The 14,765-nt window shown below is 37.8% G+C and overlaps 1 protein-coding gene across 2 annotated transcripts in view; it reads right to left on the bottom strand.

Annotated features, from left to right (window-relative positions):
- MAGI2 (membrane associated guanylate kinase, WW and PDZ domain containing 2) overlaps positions 1-14,765 on the bottom strand; it is a gene marked incomplete at its 3' end in the record, with an annotated part of 1,305,599 nt that overhangs the window by 163,364 nt on the left and 1,127,470 nt on the right. For both annotated transcript variants that reach the window (XM_082632410.1, XM_082632411.1), the window contains exons 11-12: positions 6,986-7,017; positions 600-789 (exon numbers count right to left, since the gene is read on the bottom strand). In XM_082632410.1, coding sequence (XP_082488536.1) covers positions 600-789; positions 6,986-7,017 — 222 coding nt within the window. The remainder of the gene's footprint in view (positions 1-599; positions 790-6,985; positions 7,018-14,765) is intronic.

The raw sequence follows: 14,765 nt of genomic DNA, 5'->3' as shown, positions 1-14,765 counted from the left end.
GATGACAAGTGCCTACACGATATTTTATGAGTTAACTTTCCAATGGGCCCCAGGGCATTAAACAAGAAGTGGAATTTCAGGTAGAAGTGATTGGCCCCTGCTCTGTGCTGCTTTCGGAACCATTACTTTCACCATTATGAGTTGGAAGGACTTGGCTAACATTTTACTCACATTCCTAAAATCTTCAATGACGGCCTTCATGGCTCTAAGGAAGTCTATGCTTCAGATTCAAGATCAGATTAAACATAAAAATCCCAACCATTTCTTCTTATTATCTGGTGGCTTAAATAAAACTAGCCACCTCTTCACCTCTTCCCCACCCCTGGCCCCCCCAATACATTCCTGATTTTCCTCAGGGGCTTAGGGGGAAAAAAGTAGGAAACAAAATTTAAACCCAAAAGATATAAGCTTTTTTTGAGTTGACAGGCTTTTTTCTTTCTTTTTTAAAGAAAAGTTTCGATCAGCTGGCTTTACTTTTGAGATACATTTTGAACTTCAGAATATAAAATCACGTCAGATCATTTCAGCCTCAATATATCTCCTGTCAGGGCTTCAGCTGTTATTAATACACCCTTGGTTTTTTTGTGGCTTTCACTTACGCCTACTTTCATAAATGGCTCTAGATTTCTCGTAGAGCTCATATGGGTCAGGCTTCCTTGGGTCAAAGGCCTCTGTTGAGTCAGGAAAGGAGCTCCTGTGAAGGGTGGGTGGGAAGTGCAGGTTCTGCGGTATGGCCGGAGCAGATACACTCGTTTGAGGACTGCCTTGATTCTCCCATCGGTCCGTTATCTGGAAAGTGAAAGAGAACAGAGAAAATGACTGACAATGAACTCTTTCTTGCTGTTTCCCTTGTCATATACCACAGCCCTCACCTTTAAGTTTGACTTTCTTGCCCTGTAGACTTTTCTTTCACAGAACATTCAAAACTTTGGTATAAGTGCCTTGAGAGATTCTATTTCTATATAATAAAGCACCATAGATGGTTATAAATATATGTGTTGCCTGACTTTTGAATGTAAACCTTCATAACCTTGTCACCTACTAGCAATTTTCAGCAAATCACTGAATCTGTCAGAGTCTGTTTTTTCTCCCTATAAAATAAAGACAATATGTATCTCAAGATAGTTTATCTGTAAGTGCTTATGACTGTATGGTATTGTTCCTTGTCTAAGATGGCCCCAATTCATTACACCATTTTTACTAAAGAAGAAGATGAAGTTGTCTGCATGCATCCATTTGATACCTATGCACATCCGAACCACCTCCTATACTTGAACATTCAATCACTTTCCTCACAGTTTATAAGTAATTATACAACCCTTTGGGATTTTTGAATTGTTCAAAATCTTCTACGAAGCCTCATTTACTGCTGATCTGGTGGTTTCTTCTCCAAAATGCTGCTGCTCCCATCATAATTTATTAACGGTCTGTAGAATACTATGCTGTTTCATATACATTACCTTCTTTGATCCTCCCTAGAGCCCCGTAAGGTAGAGCAGGGACTCATTCCTTTTTATCAAGGAGAAAGCCGCATTCACCGAGGTCACCTGTTTGCACAGCCAGCTTCAATAATCAACCGACTGCTCATTCAAACTCAACTTCAGCTTTTCTGCTTTGACTAAACCTGTTGTATGTGGAATGATATTAGGGTACCCTCTTGTCTAAAATTCTGCACTGGGTGAGCGCGGTCCTCAGACCACTCTCTAGTGGGATGTAGTGGCTCCTGAGGGCCCAGGTCCTGATCCTCTTTCTTGTATCCACTGATGGTCTCTCCTCTCATTCCCTGGAACCCATCAGGTTCTCTCCAGCCTCTGAACCCTTGCATACTTTCTTTCTCTTTCTGCCTGCAAAGTTTACCCATTTTCCACTCTTCTAGCTCCCATCCTCATTATACCTGGCTACTAGATTCAGATGAGACACCTACTCCAGAAGGCCTTTGCTGACCATTCCTGATCTGGTTACTTGTCCCTTCTGGGTGCTCCCACAGCACCTGCCCCTCACACTCAACCGTAATTGCAAGTCTACCTTTGTCTCCGCAAATAGATTATGTTGGGGACGGAGACTGCAGGGGATGCAGTCTCTCTCACTGTTGTATTACCACCATATAGCAAGTGCTCAGAAAATGTAAATTTAGTGACTGAATGAAATCATCAGTAACATATGGTCACTTGTTCTTTCTTTAAAACCAGTTTTGATACACACTATTTTGAGCTTGACAGGATTATAACTTTTTGGCCCCTACTGCACTGTCCTGCTTTTGTTTCCATGATGGCTATATTTTGGTCAGGGCTCCAAAGCCAGCTGTCACCTATCAGTGATAATGTTTTAAAGGTAGAGAGGATTTGAGGTACTATGTACTGTGTCCTTGTGTACCACAAAGGTCCCTGGGACCCACTTATGTACTTGGGACTGTGGCAGGAGTCAGGTATGTCAGCAAACTGGGAAAGAAATGGGTCATTGACCCTTCTCTCAATAAGACTGGTGCTACAGTCTGAATGTTTGAGGTCCCTCAAAATTCCTATGTTGACAATCTAACACCCAAGGTAATATTACTAGGACGCGGAGCTTTGGGGAGATAATTAGGTCATGAGGCGACAGCTCTCGTGAATGGAATTAGTGCCCTTATAAAGGGCACCCCAGAGAGCTCTGTGGTCCCTTCTGCCAGGTGAGGTGACAGCAAAAAGATGGCCATTTAGGAAGTGGGCTCTTGCCAGAAACTGAATCTTCTGGTACCTTGATCTTGGACTTCCAGACTCCAGAACTATGAGAAATAAATTTCTGTTTTATATAAGCCACCAGTCTATGGTATTTTATTATAGCTGTTGGAAGAAACTAAGACAACTGGCTTCATTTTAATTTGTTTTCCATATGGGCTACTGACCAAACTTCCGTTTGAACAAAGGTTCTATAGCTAACAAAGATGGAAAACCCCTAATATTAAACATAATCTCTAGGAACATAGAGAGGTCCAGCAGCTGTCAGTGGCAGACCCAGGGTCAGAAACCAATCTATAACTATAATGGGAGTGTTATTTGCATAATAATACATTGAGGGGAATAACTGGTAAATTTGTTTAGAGTTCTGGCTAATTTTCTGCTCAGTGACCCTTTTGCTCCCCTTTAGTAAAAATTTTTAAATATGCGTTTCATAATTCATTTGAAAGCAAAATTTGCCTACGAAGCCATGGTGGGTTCCTTTGGTCATCCATTCTCTGTGCCTTTGCTATGACAGGAAGACCCACATTGTGGCTAAAGGCATATTTTTTTATTTTTCACTTTCACTGACTTCAGGCACCTTGTGGGTGCATTCTGGCTATGACTTTCTCCCTTCTGTTTCCAAACATAAGATACTAAATTCTAAAAAGTAAATAAATTAGAAATATGGTCTGAATTGCTGTAGTATCCTGCTTGTCATCATAGGGCTTCAGCAAATGTCTATTTCTTTCTCCCATCTTCCACGGAGGGTTATCTGATTCCTCCATAAGTCTTGCTGGTATATGCACTGTCCACGTGCAGTCATTGGAGCAAACATGGTTCAGGTGAAATATTAATATTCTAAAAAACATTCTTAAAACTACAAAATAAATAATGCTTTGGGCACTGTTTGGGAAAGTTTCTGTGGCAGATTGACAAATTCCACAATTTCTATAGCAGAGGTGGAGAAATTCACTGATTCCAGTTCATGCTTAGTAAAGCATTCACAATGTCTTGCTGTGACATGCATAAACCCTCAAGTCACTCTGTCAGGGATTTGTAAGACTATAGAGCAGAAAATCACAGCGCCCGTGAAATACTGAAAAGGCAGACTCGTACTCCTTCACAGCCCCGCCCCCTAATTGAGTTATTTGTTCTTCCGACACAGAAGACCATGGAGCAAACTCCCTGCCCTGGGATCAGAGGGCACCCTCTGCTTTCTGGGACTGGTGTGCTGATCTGACAACATCTTTTGAAAGGTGCCCTCTGTTGACTTCTCCCTACTTTCTTAGATAGCTTGGTCTTTGCACTTTTGCTTTCTCGCCGGGACACCTTGTGCTCACTTGTTCCTCTCAATCTTCGTGAACCACCTAGATTCTGATCCCATCCCCTTACGCCACCTAGAGTCTTCCTGGCCTTGACCTCTAGAGAACTGTGTTTCCCGCCGGCGTTTGCCTGTCAACAAGGCTTCTGATTGAATCTTGTCCAGTCCCAGTGGTGTCCTTACCTAGGCTAATATTTATAAACACCTAACTAGAGTAAGAAACATGAAAACAAAATCATTTTCTTTATATGGCAGAAGCCTTGTATCTCTGTTGGCCTTGACGAATGAGTGAATGTCTAACTGTATGAAAGGACAGTCGCTGAAGTATCAGTGGACAGGGTGGACATACAGTCCACAACGGGATATCAAAGAGTAAAACAGAAAAACCTGATCATGCTGTGGTTAATGTTTTTTAACGCCACCTTCTGATTCTAGGATGCACACTGGGAGCAAAGGGCTTGTGAACAAGGCAAGGTGTCCTCCCCATGAAAACTCTAGGAATTGTTTGCTTCCTGTAGAAGCTGGGGTAGTCTAAACACACCTCCTCAGGATTTTAGGGCAGGGCTGGGAGATGAAGGCTTTTGGCTTGATTCAGTACTTGAAGAATGAACTTGGATTCCTTCCAGGTGGAGAGACTGAGAACCCACTATAATTAATGTATTACTTGTTAAGCAGAAGTGACTATATTGATGTGGGTTCGTTTAAGATGTGGATCAGTAGGACGGAAGAGTGTCAGGAAGTGACAGAGGACTGGGAGAAGGAGGGACCTCACTCAAGATAACATTTCCTTATCCTAAGGATGTCATCAATCCCCTTGCAGAGGAGAGAGTGTATAAATCCAAATACAGTGGGTATGTGTTTATATATATATTTGTTGAAGTGAATAGTTTCGCAAACTATCTTCATTTCATAGGGTGACTAATTTATTAAGGGTTTATGCATGGAGGGTCTGCTTTCTAGGATGACAATAGTTTATATTTTTGAGCATGTAGGGGCTCTGCTTTAAGCACGTTACATGGACTAAGCCACAGACTCTTCATAGTGACCATATGAGAGGAGTATTATTATTATCCACATTTTATAGATGAACTTGAAACACTGAAAGCTTAAGTAGCTAGTGGAAGGTACGATAGCTAGTAAGGAGAAGAAGCACAGTTTGACTGTAGGCAGTAAGCCTTCAGAACCTGCACCCTAAACCATTATACCACACTGCCTGTCATCACAGTCCCTAGTCTGAAGAGTTTCTGGTAGATACACGGAGGATGTTAAATTGACAGTCCTCTATCTTCACTTAGCCTAGGACCTGGAACTCCAAGCCTTGGCTTTTGTAGGGATGTATGGGTTCAGGATTAATTGTAAATTAAGTTCATAAAACCTTTTTTGGAATTATTGAGTACGGATGTAATGACCGTAATGACAGCAAATGCTGTCATTATGCCAAATGGCATCATTTGTGTAAATGCGGTGCATATAAGGAAATCACTAGATTGCATAATTGTAGCACGAGGATGAGGTTGCAAGATTCCTTGTTAAATTAGATAAAGATGTGTGTAACCACAGAGCACAGATTTAAGTCTGATGGCGAAAGGAAGGAATTATTTAGATTTTGGTCAAGATAAAACAAATTTCATTTTAAATATTTTTAAATACCTCTTTTCAAAATCACACGCATCACTAAGTGGTTTAACTAGGCCCAAGTGAGACCAGTTTTCCCATCTGATATTCTCTGTGGACCAGATGAGCTGAATGCTAAATGAGGACATGCTTGGTTGGAATGTTCTGACAGCTCAGCCCCTCATCACCAGCTCCGGTTTCCTCATCTGTCTTTGAGAGGAACCTGGAGCTCAGGCATATTCCAGGGCTCAATAATATTTTATTTTCACGTCTTCAAATAATTTTAAAGCCATGTTATTTAATTAAGGCAGTTACTGCACTTGAAAAGTATGCAAAATTATATCTCCATTTCTAAAATGAGAAAATCAAGCAGTTAAATACTCCCTCAGTAGAAGAAAAAAGGGAAGCAATTAACCCAAGAATTCCCTACTCACTGGCCAAACCAGGGGCCACTGTTGTCTGAGCTGCTTACTGTGAGAGGAGTGAAAAGTGGGTGGAAGATGCGATCCCCTGAGATTTTTGTTTTGTTTTGTTTTTGTTGTTACTTGAATCACTTTGCTAAGCTCTCTTCCAGTCATGAGTTTTAGCCATTCCAGTTAGGGTCGACTGTTCTAACACACCATAGAATGGGATCCCAGAAAACCAGCCCCAGGTCTTGGGACTTGGATAATTACTGGCTTCAATCTAATGGCAAGTAAAGATCATCTCTAGCTGGGAAGGCAACTTGGCTAAACTTGCCTCACAAAAAGATTATTAAAATACCAGCCTCCTGGTACCTTAGCATCAAAATTTCAGGACAATTCATAAAGAAACTAGGCCCAGAGAGATTAGGTGATGGCAGAGTTCACCGGTTTCTGAAGATTCAGAAGAACCACTTGGAGTGTGTGTTAGGTTTGGTAGGAAAAAAAATTTTTTTTTCACACACACACACACACACATTTAGCTCTGTATACATTAAAAAGTAAATATAAATACACAAATACATATACAGGTAAATTTCTTGTGGACCAGACTTAATTTGCAGGTCAAGACCTCTGGGCTTATAATTTGTACTGTTTTTAAAAATTCAATGTGATAAAAACGATAGTATTTCTGACAGGGGGTAAAACAAAGTTTTCTAAAGTATTTTCAGTACACCATACTGAATAGTGTTGATGCTCATTTTGTAAAACTATTAAAAAACAGAATTGTCTTTATAGGAAAGTAAGACAAGTTATTCTTACACAGAGGATTTGCTCTTCTGACATCACAAATCTCAGAGGAGGAAGAGATTTTGAGGTCACCCAATTCAAATCTTACTTAATGGAACTGTAATAATAACTAGCAATAAAGAAGTAGAATAATTTCAACTTACAGGCTTTGGAGTTTTCCATGGAGAAAAGAAACCTGTAATAAAGAAAACAATATTTGAACTTTGAAAATATATCCCACTACCACTTACGGGTGGCATGATATTTAGATAACTGCAAGTTATTTTCAATCGATTAATAGCAAACAACAACAACAAATTCTGCCTGGCTGCATAGTTTTTTTCAAGGGGCCCCAAATAATTTTATTGGAATTATATTAATGATTCTAGGAATATTTCCTTATTTGGCCTGAAGATTCTGAAGCCCAGTGACAGTGAATAACTGTGTGGCAAATGATCAGTCACTTTACAAGAGCTAAGACTGAGTCATCCTTAGGGATTTGTGTAGCACAGCCTTAGCGGGAGAGGGAGACGGAGAGGGAGAAAGAATACAGAGAGAAATTTAGATATTTAAAGGTTAATACCTTTGCTTAGTATAAGAAATAATTCTGCTTTATGTACCTGCTTTGTGTGGTTAAAAATCAATCAACGAGCCTTCATTAGTCCTAAATTTAAAAATAATGTATATACATATATTATGAATTAGATTCTATGATAATTGCTTATGGGCCTTTTCTCCCACTGAGATCTTCTCTAGAGCAGATATCTATTTTATTATCCCTCTACCCTAGTGTTAGCCCAATGTTTTTCATGAAAAGGCAGCTCAAAATGTTTGTTAATTGACTGACTACTGTATCATCAAAGCCAGGCTTTTTTCAGCTTATTGAGCTCTTTCAATTATCACAAATGGTGCGACAATGGGACTGACTCTGTTGTGATCCGAACGACCTTTAAGATAATTAAAAGTATAGATTAATTCCTTTTTCTTTTTTTCCCTTTATTGTTATTATTTTATCATATGCTGACCCTAGCAAGCCAAAGCATGATCTAGCATACAAAACAAATTTACTTTCTTTTCACATCACCTTGTCCCTCTTTCAACGACTTCACTCGTGTTAATGTTAGGTGGTGTCTGATAAAATGCCTAATAAAAAATGGAATGTTGAAAATAGGCCACATAATTTTTACAACCTTTAAAAAACTGGGACTGGTACAAAATGGATTATGGTTTTCAACTATTCCCATTTATAGGAAATATCTGAAGAATCTAGACACAATTATCTAGATGTTAAAGCAATCCCACTCAGTTATGGTGTAAATACTAACTGCACCTCAGTGCCACGTTGTGAAGAGCTGATGCTGCATTTTATGAAAAGAGTGAAAGTATGTAAATCCATCATGTTCCTCAGCTTTCCTCGAAACACAGAGCTAAATTTAATGCTTAAGTATAACAACTATCTTACTAAGGAGATGGGTAGAATTAGCTCACTTTCTCACACACTCTGTATGTATGTTCTTGTATCTCTTTCCAACTATTAAAAAAATTCTGTTCAGTGTGTGGTTTGATTATAATTTAATGACAAGGATTTAATCACATCCTTTTTGGTAACAGCTGAGAGTAAAACTACAGATAAATAAATACATTTATCTCTGACTCATTTTGTAAAATGCCAATGAAAACAATTTGACCACTAATTAGAAAAGTGAAAAGCACTGTGACCTATTGGCCAATTAACGATTATTTTCACTGAAGGATAAAATGTATTTGCTGTTTTATGGAATTGCCGGCACAGTTCTTTTGAGAAAAGATGTCATTTACACATTCTCACAATGTCAAAACATTCAATTATTTCCTCTACTTTCTCTGTGTTCCTCCACTTTCTTCTTCTTGCAGTGCCAGAGCGGATTTTGAATATTTGCTGCCTTACATTTGTTAGGTGCTGGGAGTTTCTTAGACTTACAGATGTATTGAAAACGGTTCCTTTTTATGGAGCTCTCATCTCCACATGGGGCATTATCTTAAAAGATGATTATTCCTCCTATGGAAAATGTATAATCATCAGACCTCTCAGTAGTTATGGTGTCAGAACTAAAATGGCATAAAAGGGACATTAGTCAAGATCCGACAAGAAGAGAGGACCGTTTAATTTGACCACCTATCATCACAGGCACTTTGGCTTCCCCTTCTTTTGAGGCTGTTTTATTCAGTCTGACCTCAGACCACTGGCACGACCCAGGACTCCTTCACTGCGCCCATTACGGCAGTTTCTGAAATATGTCTAATGATGAGCTGTGCCTAAGAGGCTTTGGTCTCTGAAGCAATAGTTGCCCTTTCTGAGTCATTGTCTAAAAGAAGCTGCTTGCTTCAGAGTAAGTAATTTTAGGTAGTAGAAATAGTATCAGAATAGATTTCCTTAAAAATAAATAACTTACGTGACAGAGTTTCTTTGGCAAATTATCAATCATGCTATAAACATTTAAATGAAGATGAATAGAAAACATCTATTTTGGGTATGCCCAATTTGTCTCAATTAATCGATAAGGTCAAGTTTTCTATATGATTAATCTCCAGTTTTCTGGTCAACTTCATTGGAAGAGCTACATAAACATTATAATAGTGTGGGTCAAATTATTATATATTATAAATGTATGGCAACCTTTGGTAGGGTTTACCCCTCTAAGAAATCTAGTCTATTCCAATTAACATAAAAAAGCACCTAAAACAAAATAAAAGCATTTAAATCCTTATTTCTGTAATTTTTCTTTTTCTGAAATCATTCTGGTTTGACACAGATCACAGAAGACAGGCTTGGTGTGTTGAGACTATTACTTTTGGGTGTCTCACCACCTACCTTCACAGAGGTATAAGAATAGGGATATAGGTAACTTTTTTTGAAGCCTTTCAGAGCTGATAGTCCTTTTTACAAAGCCAAGTTCATAAATAAGAGCTTTTTCTTTAAAATGCTAATAAAGCTTCCTTTATATTTTAGTTTATTTCTGGCCTTTATTTCGCCTACTTCTATAGAAAGCAGAACATTACATTTCTCTGATGGAATTAAAATTTCTTTATAATGATTTGACCTCTGTTTTCCATACTGCTCATTTATTGAAGTGTGCTTGTGTGTGTGTGTGTGTGTGTGCGTGTACAAATGCAAACATTTATTTAACCGTAACTCTGAGACAACAAAGGTGAAAGACCTCAAGATACAGTTTTAAGCTAACTGAAACATGAGTAGGGACATTTTTAAAAGGGAAGAGAAAAAAATGGGAAAAGTTAGATGCAGCCAATAAGGAAATTTTGATGCATTTAATATGAAGAACAAAACTGAATTAGATCTCTAAAATCTGTCTTCTTTAGAACAAGAAATAAAACTAAAATATATTTTTAATTCCTCATGTAAAAGCACAAGGAGATGGGCAGAGAAACAGAAACAGTGCAAATAGCTTAGAGAAGAAATTCTGGTGCTTGAAAATGGAAGAGCAGAGAAGCCAACACCAACTTCATATTGAAGTTTAAATTAAATTCTATATGTCAACTAAATACAATTTTTAATAAATTACAGGAATATGGTTACCAGATAAAATATAATATGCTCAGTTAAATTTGAATTTCAGATAAGCAATGAATGATTTCGTAGTATGTCCTGTATACTGACTGCATGCGACATACCTTGTATAGGACATACTTATATTAACAATTATTTGTTTATCTGCAATTCAGTTTAACTGGGAAGTCTGTATTTTTATTTTTGCTAAATCTGAACACCCTGTGTAGGGAACACTTTATATATGACCTGGGTAACCAGTTAAAAATAAAAACACAATAGTAATGTCTACTGTAGGTAATATCCATTCAGTTAAGTAAACACCAAAAAATATTTGGTATTTCCTATTCTTGCACCCCCTCCAATGTTTTCTTGCTAGGAATCTTGCTTTGGGAGAAACCTGAGAACATTCTATGCATATCATTGGATTGTGTTGGTCACCTGTTCATTAATAACAATGCTTTGACTGAGGTCTCACCTCATGTGATGCAAACTCTGTGGGGACAATGTCAGTATCACAAAGGACCGTTTTCAAATTGTGTGATGACTGGCTAGCAACACTGCCTTATCCCAAGGGGAAAGTTCCACAAAAGTGGCTTTTTTCAGAACCTACTTCTCCTGACACGATACCCAAAATGAAAGTACATCAATATAGTCACCGCAGCTCTGAAGGGAGAGCCATTTGTGAGTTGCATTTGCTTTTGTGAGTTGTTTGGTAAGAGTCTTTTTTTTTGTTTGTTTGTTTTTTTAAATCATTATTCACAGGGCACATCACAAGATGACAAACTTTCTTAAAACCACCCCACTTCGAATAAGGGATCAAAATACAATAAAGAACAACTTAACAGAGAATCCCTGCATGATATCTTCAATTTGGAATAACGTCAGGGCAACTTTTTGGGATTTCTAGTAATTTCCCCAAACAGGACAAAATCTTTCAATATGCCTCTACATTCCGTTTGATATACTGAATGAACTACCATTTGCAGAATGTGAAATGGTTTCTTCTTCAACTGAAGTACTTGCTACAACACATGACTCTGACTTTGAAAACTATCATTAGTTTCATGTGTTTTATAGAAAATTCTACAGTTACTACACATGACAGAGATGCAGAGGAAACACTTTCTATTTCTCTTTTTCTTTAAGCAACAGAAAAAGAGTAGGAACCTGTTTCAGTGAAGATGTCCATGACCTGGGTTATTAAAAGCTTTGTTCTATTTTGCTTGAAAAACAAGACACGACAATGTGAATATACTTAACACTACTGAACTGTTCACTTACATATGGTTAATATGGCAAATTTTATGTTGTGTATATTTTATCACAATTTAAAAAATAAAAAATAAAGCAATAAAAAAAGGAGGAAAAAGAAAGGGAGAACAAAAGTATGCACATATCACATAAATGTGAGGGAAAATAAAGAGAGAAAGTAAAGAGAATTTTTTTCACAGTCCCTATGGCATCCTGCTGGGGGACAGGAAACTCATGTGGACACTCGCACAGACACTTTCACCTCTTAAGTTATCCTTTCTTATAAAGGATTGTAAGCAGTAAAGGGGATTCATCTTCCTATTACATCCTGAAAATATTTCAGGGACAGTGAGAAACTCTTCGAATAGAGGAACTCTGTTTTTTAAAGTTTCCCAAAGAGGGGAAAAGCCCCAGGTTTTAAAAATCTCCAGTTAGGGCTAATTTAAGGGAGAAAAATACCACTAATAAAGTTAATCTTTAATTTAAAGATCCTCCCATTTCTCCACAGCCTGGCAAATTTTCCATCAGAAATTCAGCCTTTGGTAAATGTAAGCCAGCAAGGTAATGAGCTAATTTCATTAAAACTAGTTCAGTGTTATTCACTTTTTTCACGGTTTTTGACTGATCACGTATTTCTTATTAAAATTCATTAAATGAGTTAAACCCTATAGTTCCTTTAGATAATTTGTTTAAGCTATTTCGAATCAGTAAAAGGGCAATTTTTCTTACTGAAACTGACCTAGGCTAAGAAACGGCCTTCCCATTAAGATACTGCTGGTGGTACCCTAACCTCACATCACCATGTTTCAGCCAAGCAAAATACTCAATTTGCAAAGAAAATTTCAAATTAGTTGCCATCTTTGGCCTTACAGAATCTCTTTTTATGTGGAGAGCTGAGCTTTCTCTGCAATGTTTTAAAGGTGGTCCTTTCTGCATCTTTTAAATAAAAGTGTTTTTCTTATAACCACTATAAAGTTGTTTTCAAATGGCTGTCTCCCCCCAAGGCTTTGTTCTTTATGGAGAGAGCAATCTGACCATTTCAAGTCATCCCAATGAGTGTCTAGAAAAGATAAGCCTGCACATGTTGTCTTCTGATAAACTCAGTTACATAAAGGATATGTTCAAAATAAAGCAGGCCAGGTAGATACCCTTGAATGGGAATAAAGGAACAGACTGGAAGAGGAAGAATTGTGTCAGGGAGGCTAAAACTCAGAGTGAGGTGAGGCTTGTTGAACATATTAGCAACTACAAAGGGCTTTTTCTTCATGTTCTGAACAAGACCAAGGGCAGTGAAGAGAGAAACCGCTCTGTGCTTACGGTGTGCTATAAACAGTTAGCAAAGGAAATGTGGAAGGATATCAGTCCTGCAAATAGAAAAGCCCAATTCTGAGAGTAATTTTTTTTTACAATAACGAAAGCATAGCATTGTTTTTTTTTTCTTTTTTTGAGAAACCAATCTAGAAACATCTTTAAGTAATTTGAAATTAAACATCTTGAATTTAATCATTAAATTACATCAACATTAAATAAATATTTATTGAGTCATGTGTGTCTCACAAGCACCACAGATTCAACAGAGCAAAAAATGGAAGCTTTGGTCTTCCCTCCCACATCTCTTCTCCTGTGTTCCCTATGTTGAAAAATTTCACTTGCCTTTCCAAGTTTTAAAAACAGGAACCTGAAAGTCATTCTTAACCTCTCTCTCTCTGCCTCACTTCCTTATCACCAAATTCTGTCTATTCTACCTCCAAAATCTATTGCAAATCCACTTCTCTCCATCTCCACAGACACCATCATAATCCACACTCACCATCATCTCTTACTTCAACCGAAGCAAGAGCAAATTTGCGGATGCCACAGAATCTGATCACGCTTAAAATCCTTCAATGGATTCCCACACATTTGTGATAAAACACAAAACCTCCAAGGCTTTATATAAGTTTGTCCCTACTTACTCCCCAGATACCTCATGGGTTATTCCCCTTCACTCACTGAACTTCCTTGAATAAACCAGGCTTTTCTAACCACAGGGCCTTTGCACAAGCTCCTCTGTTTACCTACCCTTTTTTTTAATTCAATCATTTTATTTTTTTTAACATCTTTATTGGAGTATGATTGCTTTACAATGTTGTGTTAGTTTCTGCTGTATAACTACTCACCTCCTCTTTTTAACTCTTCACCAAACTATCTCTGACTCCTTCTTTATGTGTCAGCTTAAACACTACTTCCTCAGGGAAAATGTCCCTGACCTTTCATTTTAAATCGAAGTTCTCCACTATAATTTTTCATTGCATCCTCTATTTTTACTTTATATGGCACACATCACTATTTATAAATATATTTGTGAAATCATATTTATGTAATTGTATTTGTGAGATTATTAGTTTAATGCCCATCTCCCCAACTAAAGTATTAATTCCATTAGGGGAGAAATCATATCTATTTTGTTCACAATGTATTCCCAGTACTTAGCACAATGCTTGACACACAGTAAATACTTCAATAGACATATCTGATGAATTAATAATAGAAGTGAAGAGTGAGGAGGGTAGCATGAAAGAGAGTCACAAGATACTAAGCAGACTGATGAGGCATGGTGATTTGCTGGGGGTGGAGCCATGGTATAAAGGAGAAGATGAAATCCATGAACACTTCTAACTTGGGAAACTATATGGATGATGGTGTCATTAGCTAAAGTATGAAATACAGGAAAGAGGTTTCTTTGGAGTCTAGAAAGTTGGGTAATGGGCAAAATGAGTTTGAGGTGCCTTTGGGAGTTTGGGTTCGTATGTAGCTGAAATACATTTTGAAGTTTGAATCAAAGTTAATTTGGGTTCAGGTGAAGACATGTAGTAGTTTGCTCTCTTTTCTGGTGCTCAGTAGGAGTTTCGTGATTAGAGATATGTCAGGTAAAACTTAAAACGATCTACCAAATTTGCGTAGCATGAGAAGAGAACTCCTCAGGGTATGTAGAATGAATGAATGTCTGGGAGCCAAGTAAACAGAAGGTTTCAAGAAGTAGTCAACAGAAATATTCATAAAACAAGGCTTTAAGTGGTTTGTGAAACATGAGTGTCACAGGTGGCCACAGTGTAAGCAGCTGATTGTCAGGACAGAGACAGAAATCAGATTTCAGGGGGTCTGAA

Source organism: Mesoplodon mirus (genome assembly GCF_964341445.2).
Source record: "Mesoplodon mirus genome assembly, chromosome: 9".
In the NCBI taxonomy this organism is placed as follows: Eukaryota; Metazoa; Chordata; class Mammalia; order Artiodactyla; family Ziphiidae; genus Mesoplodon; species Mesoplodon mirus.
Note: the sequence above shows the minus strand (reverse complement) of the source record. Positions and strands in the feature narration are given on the sequence as shown.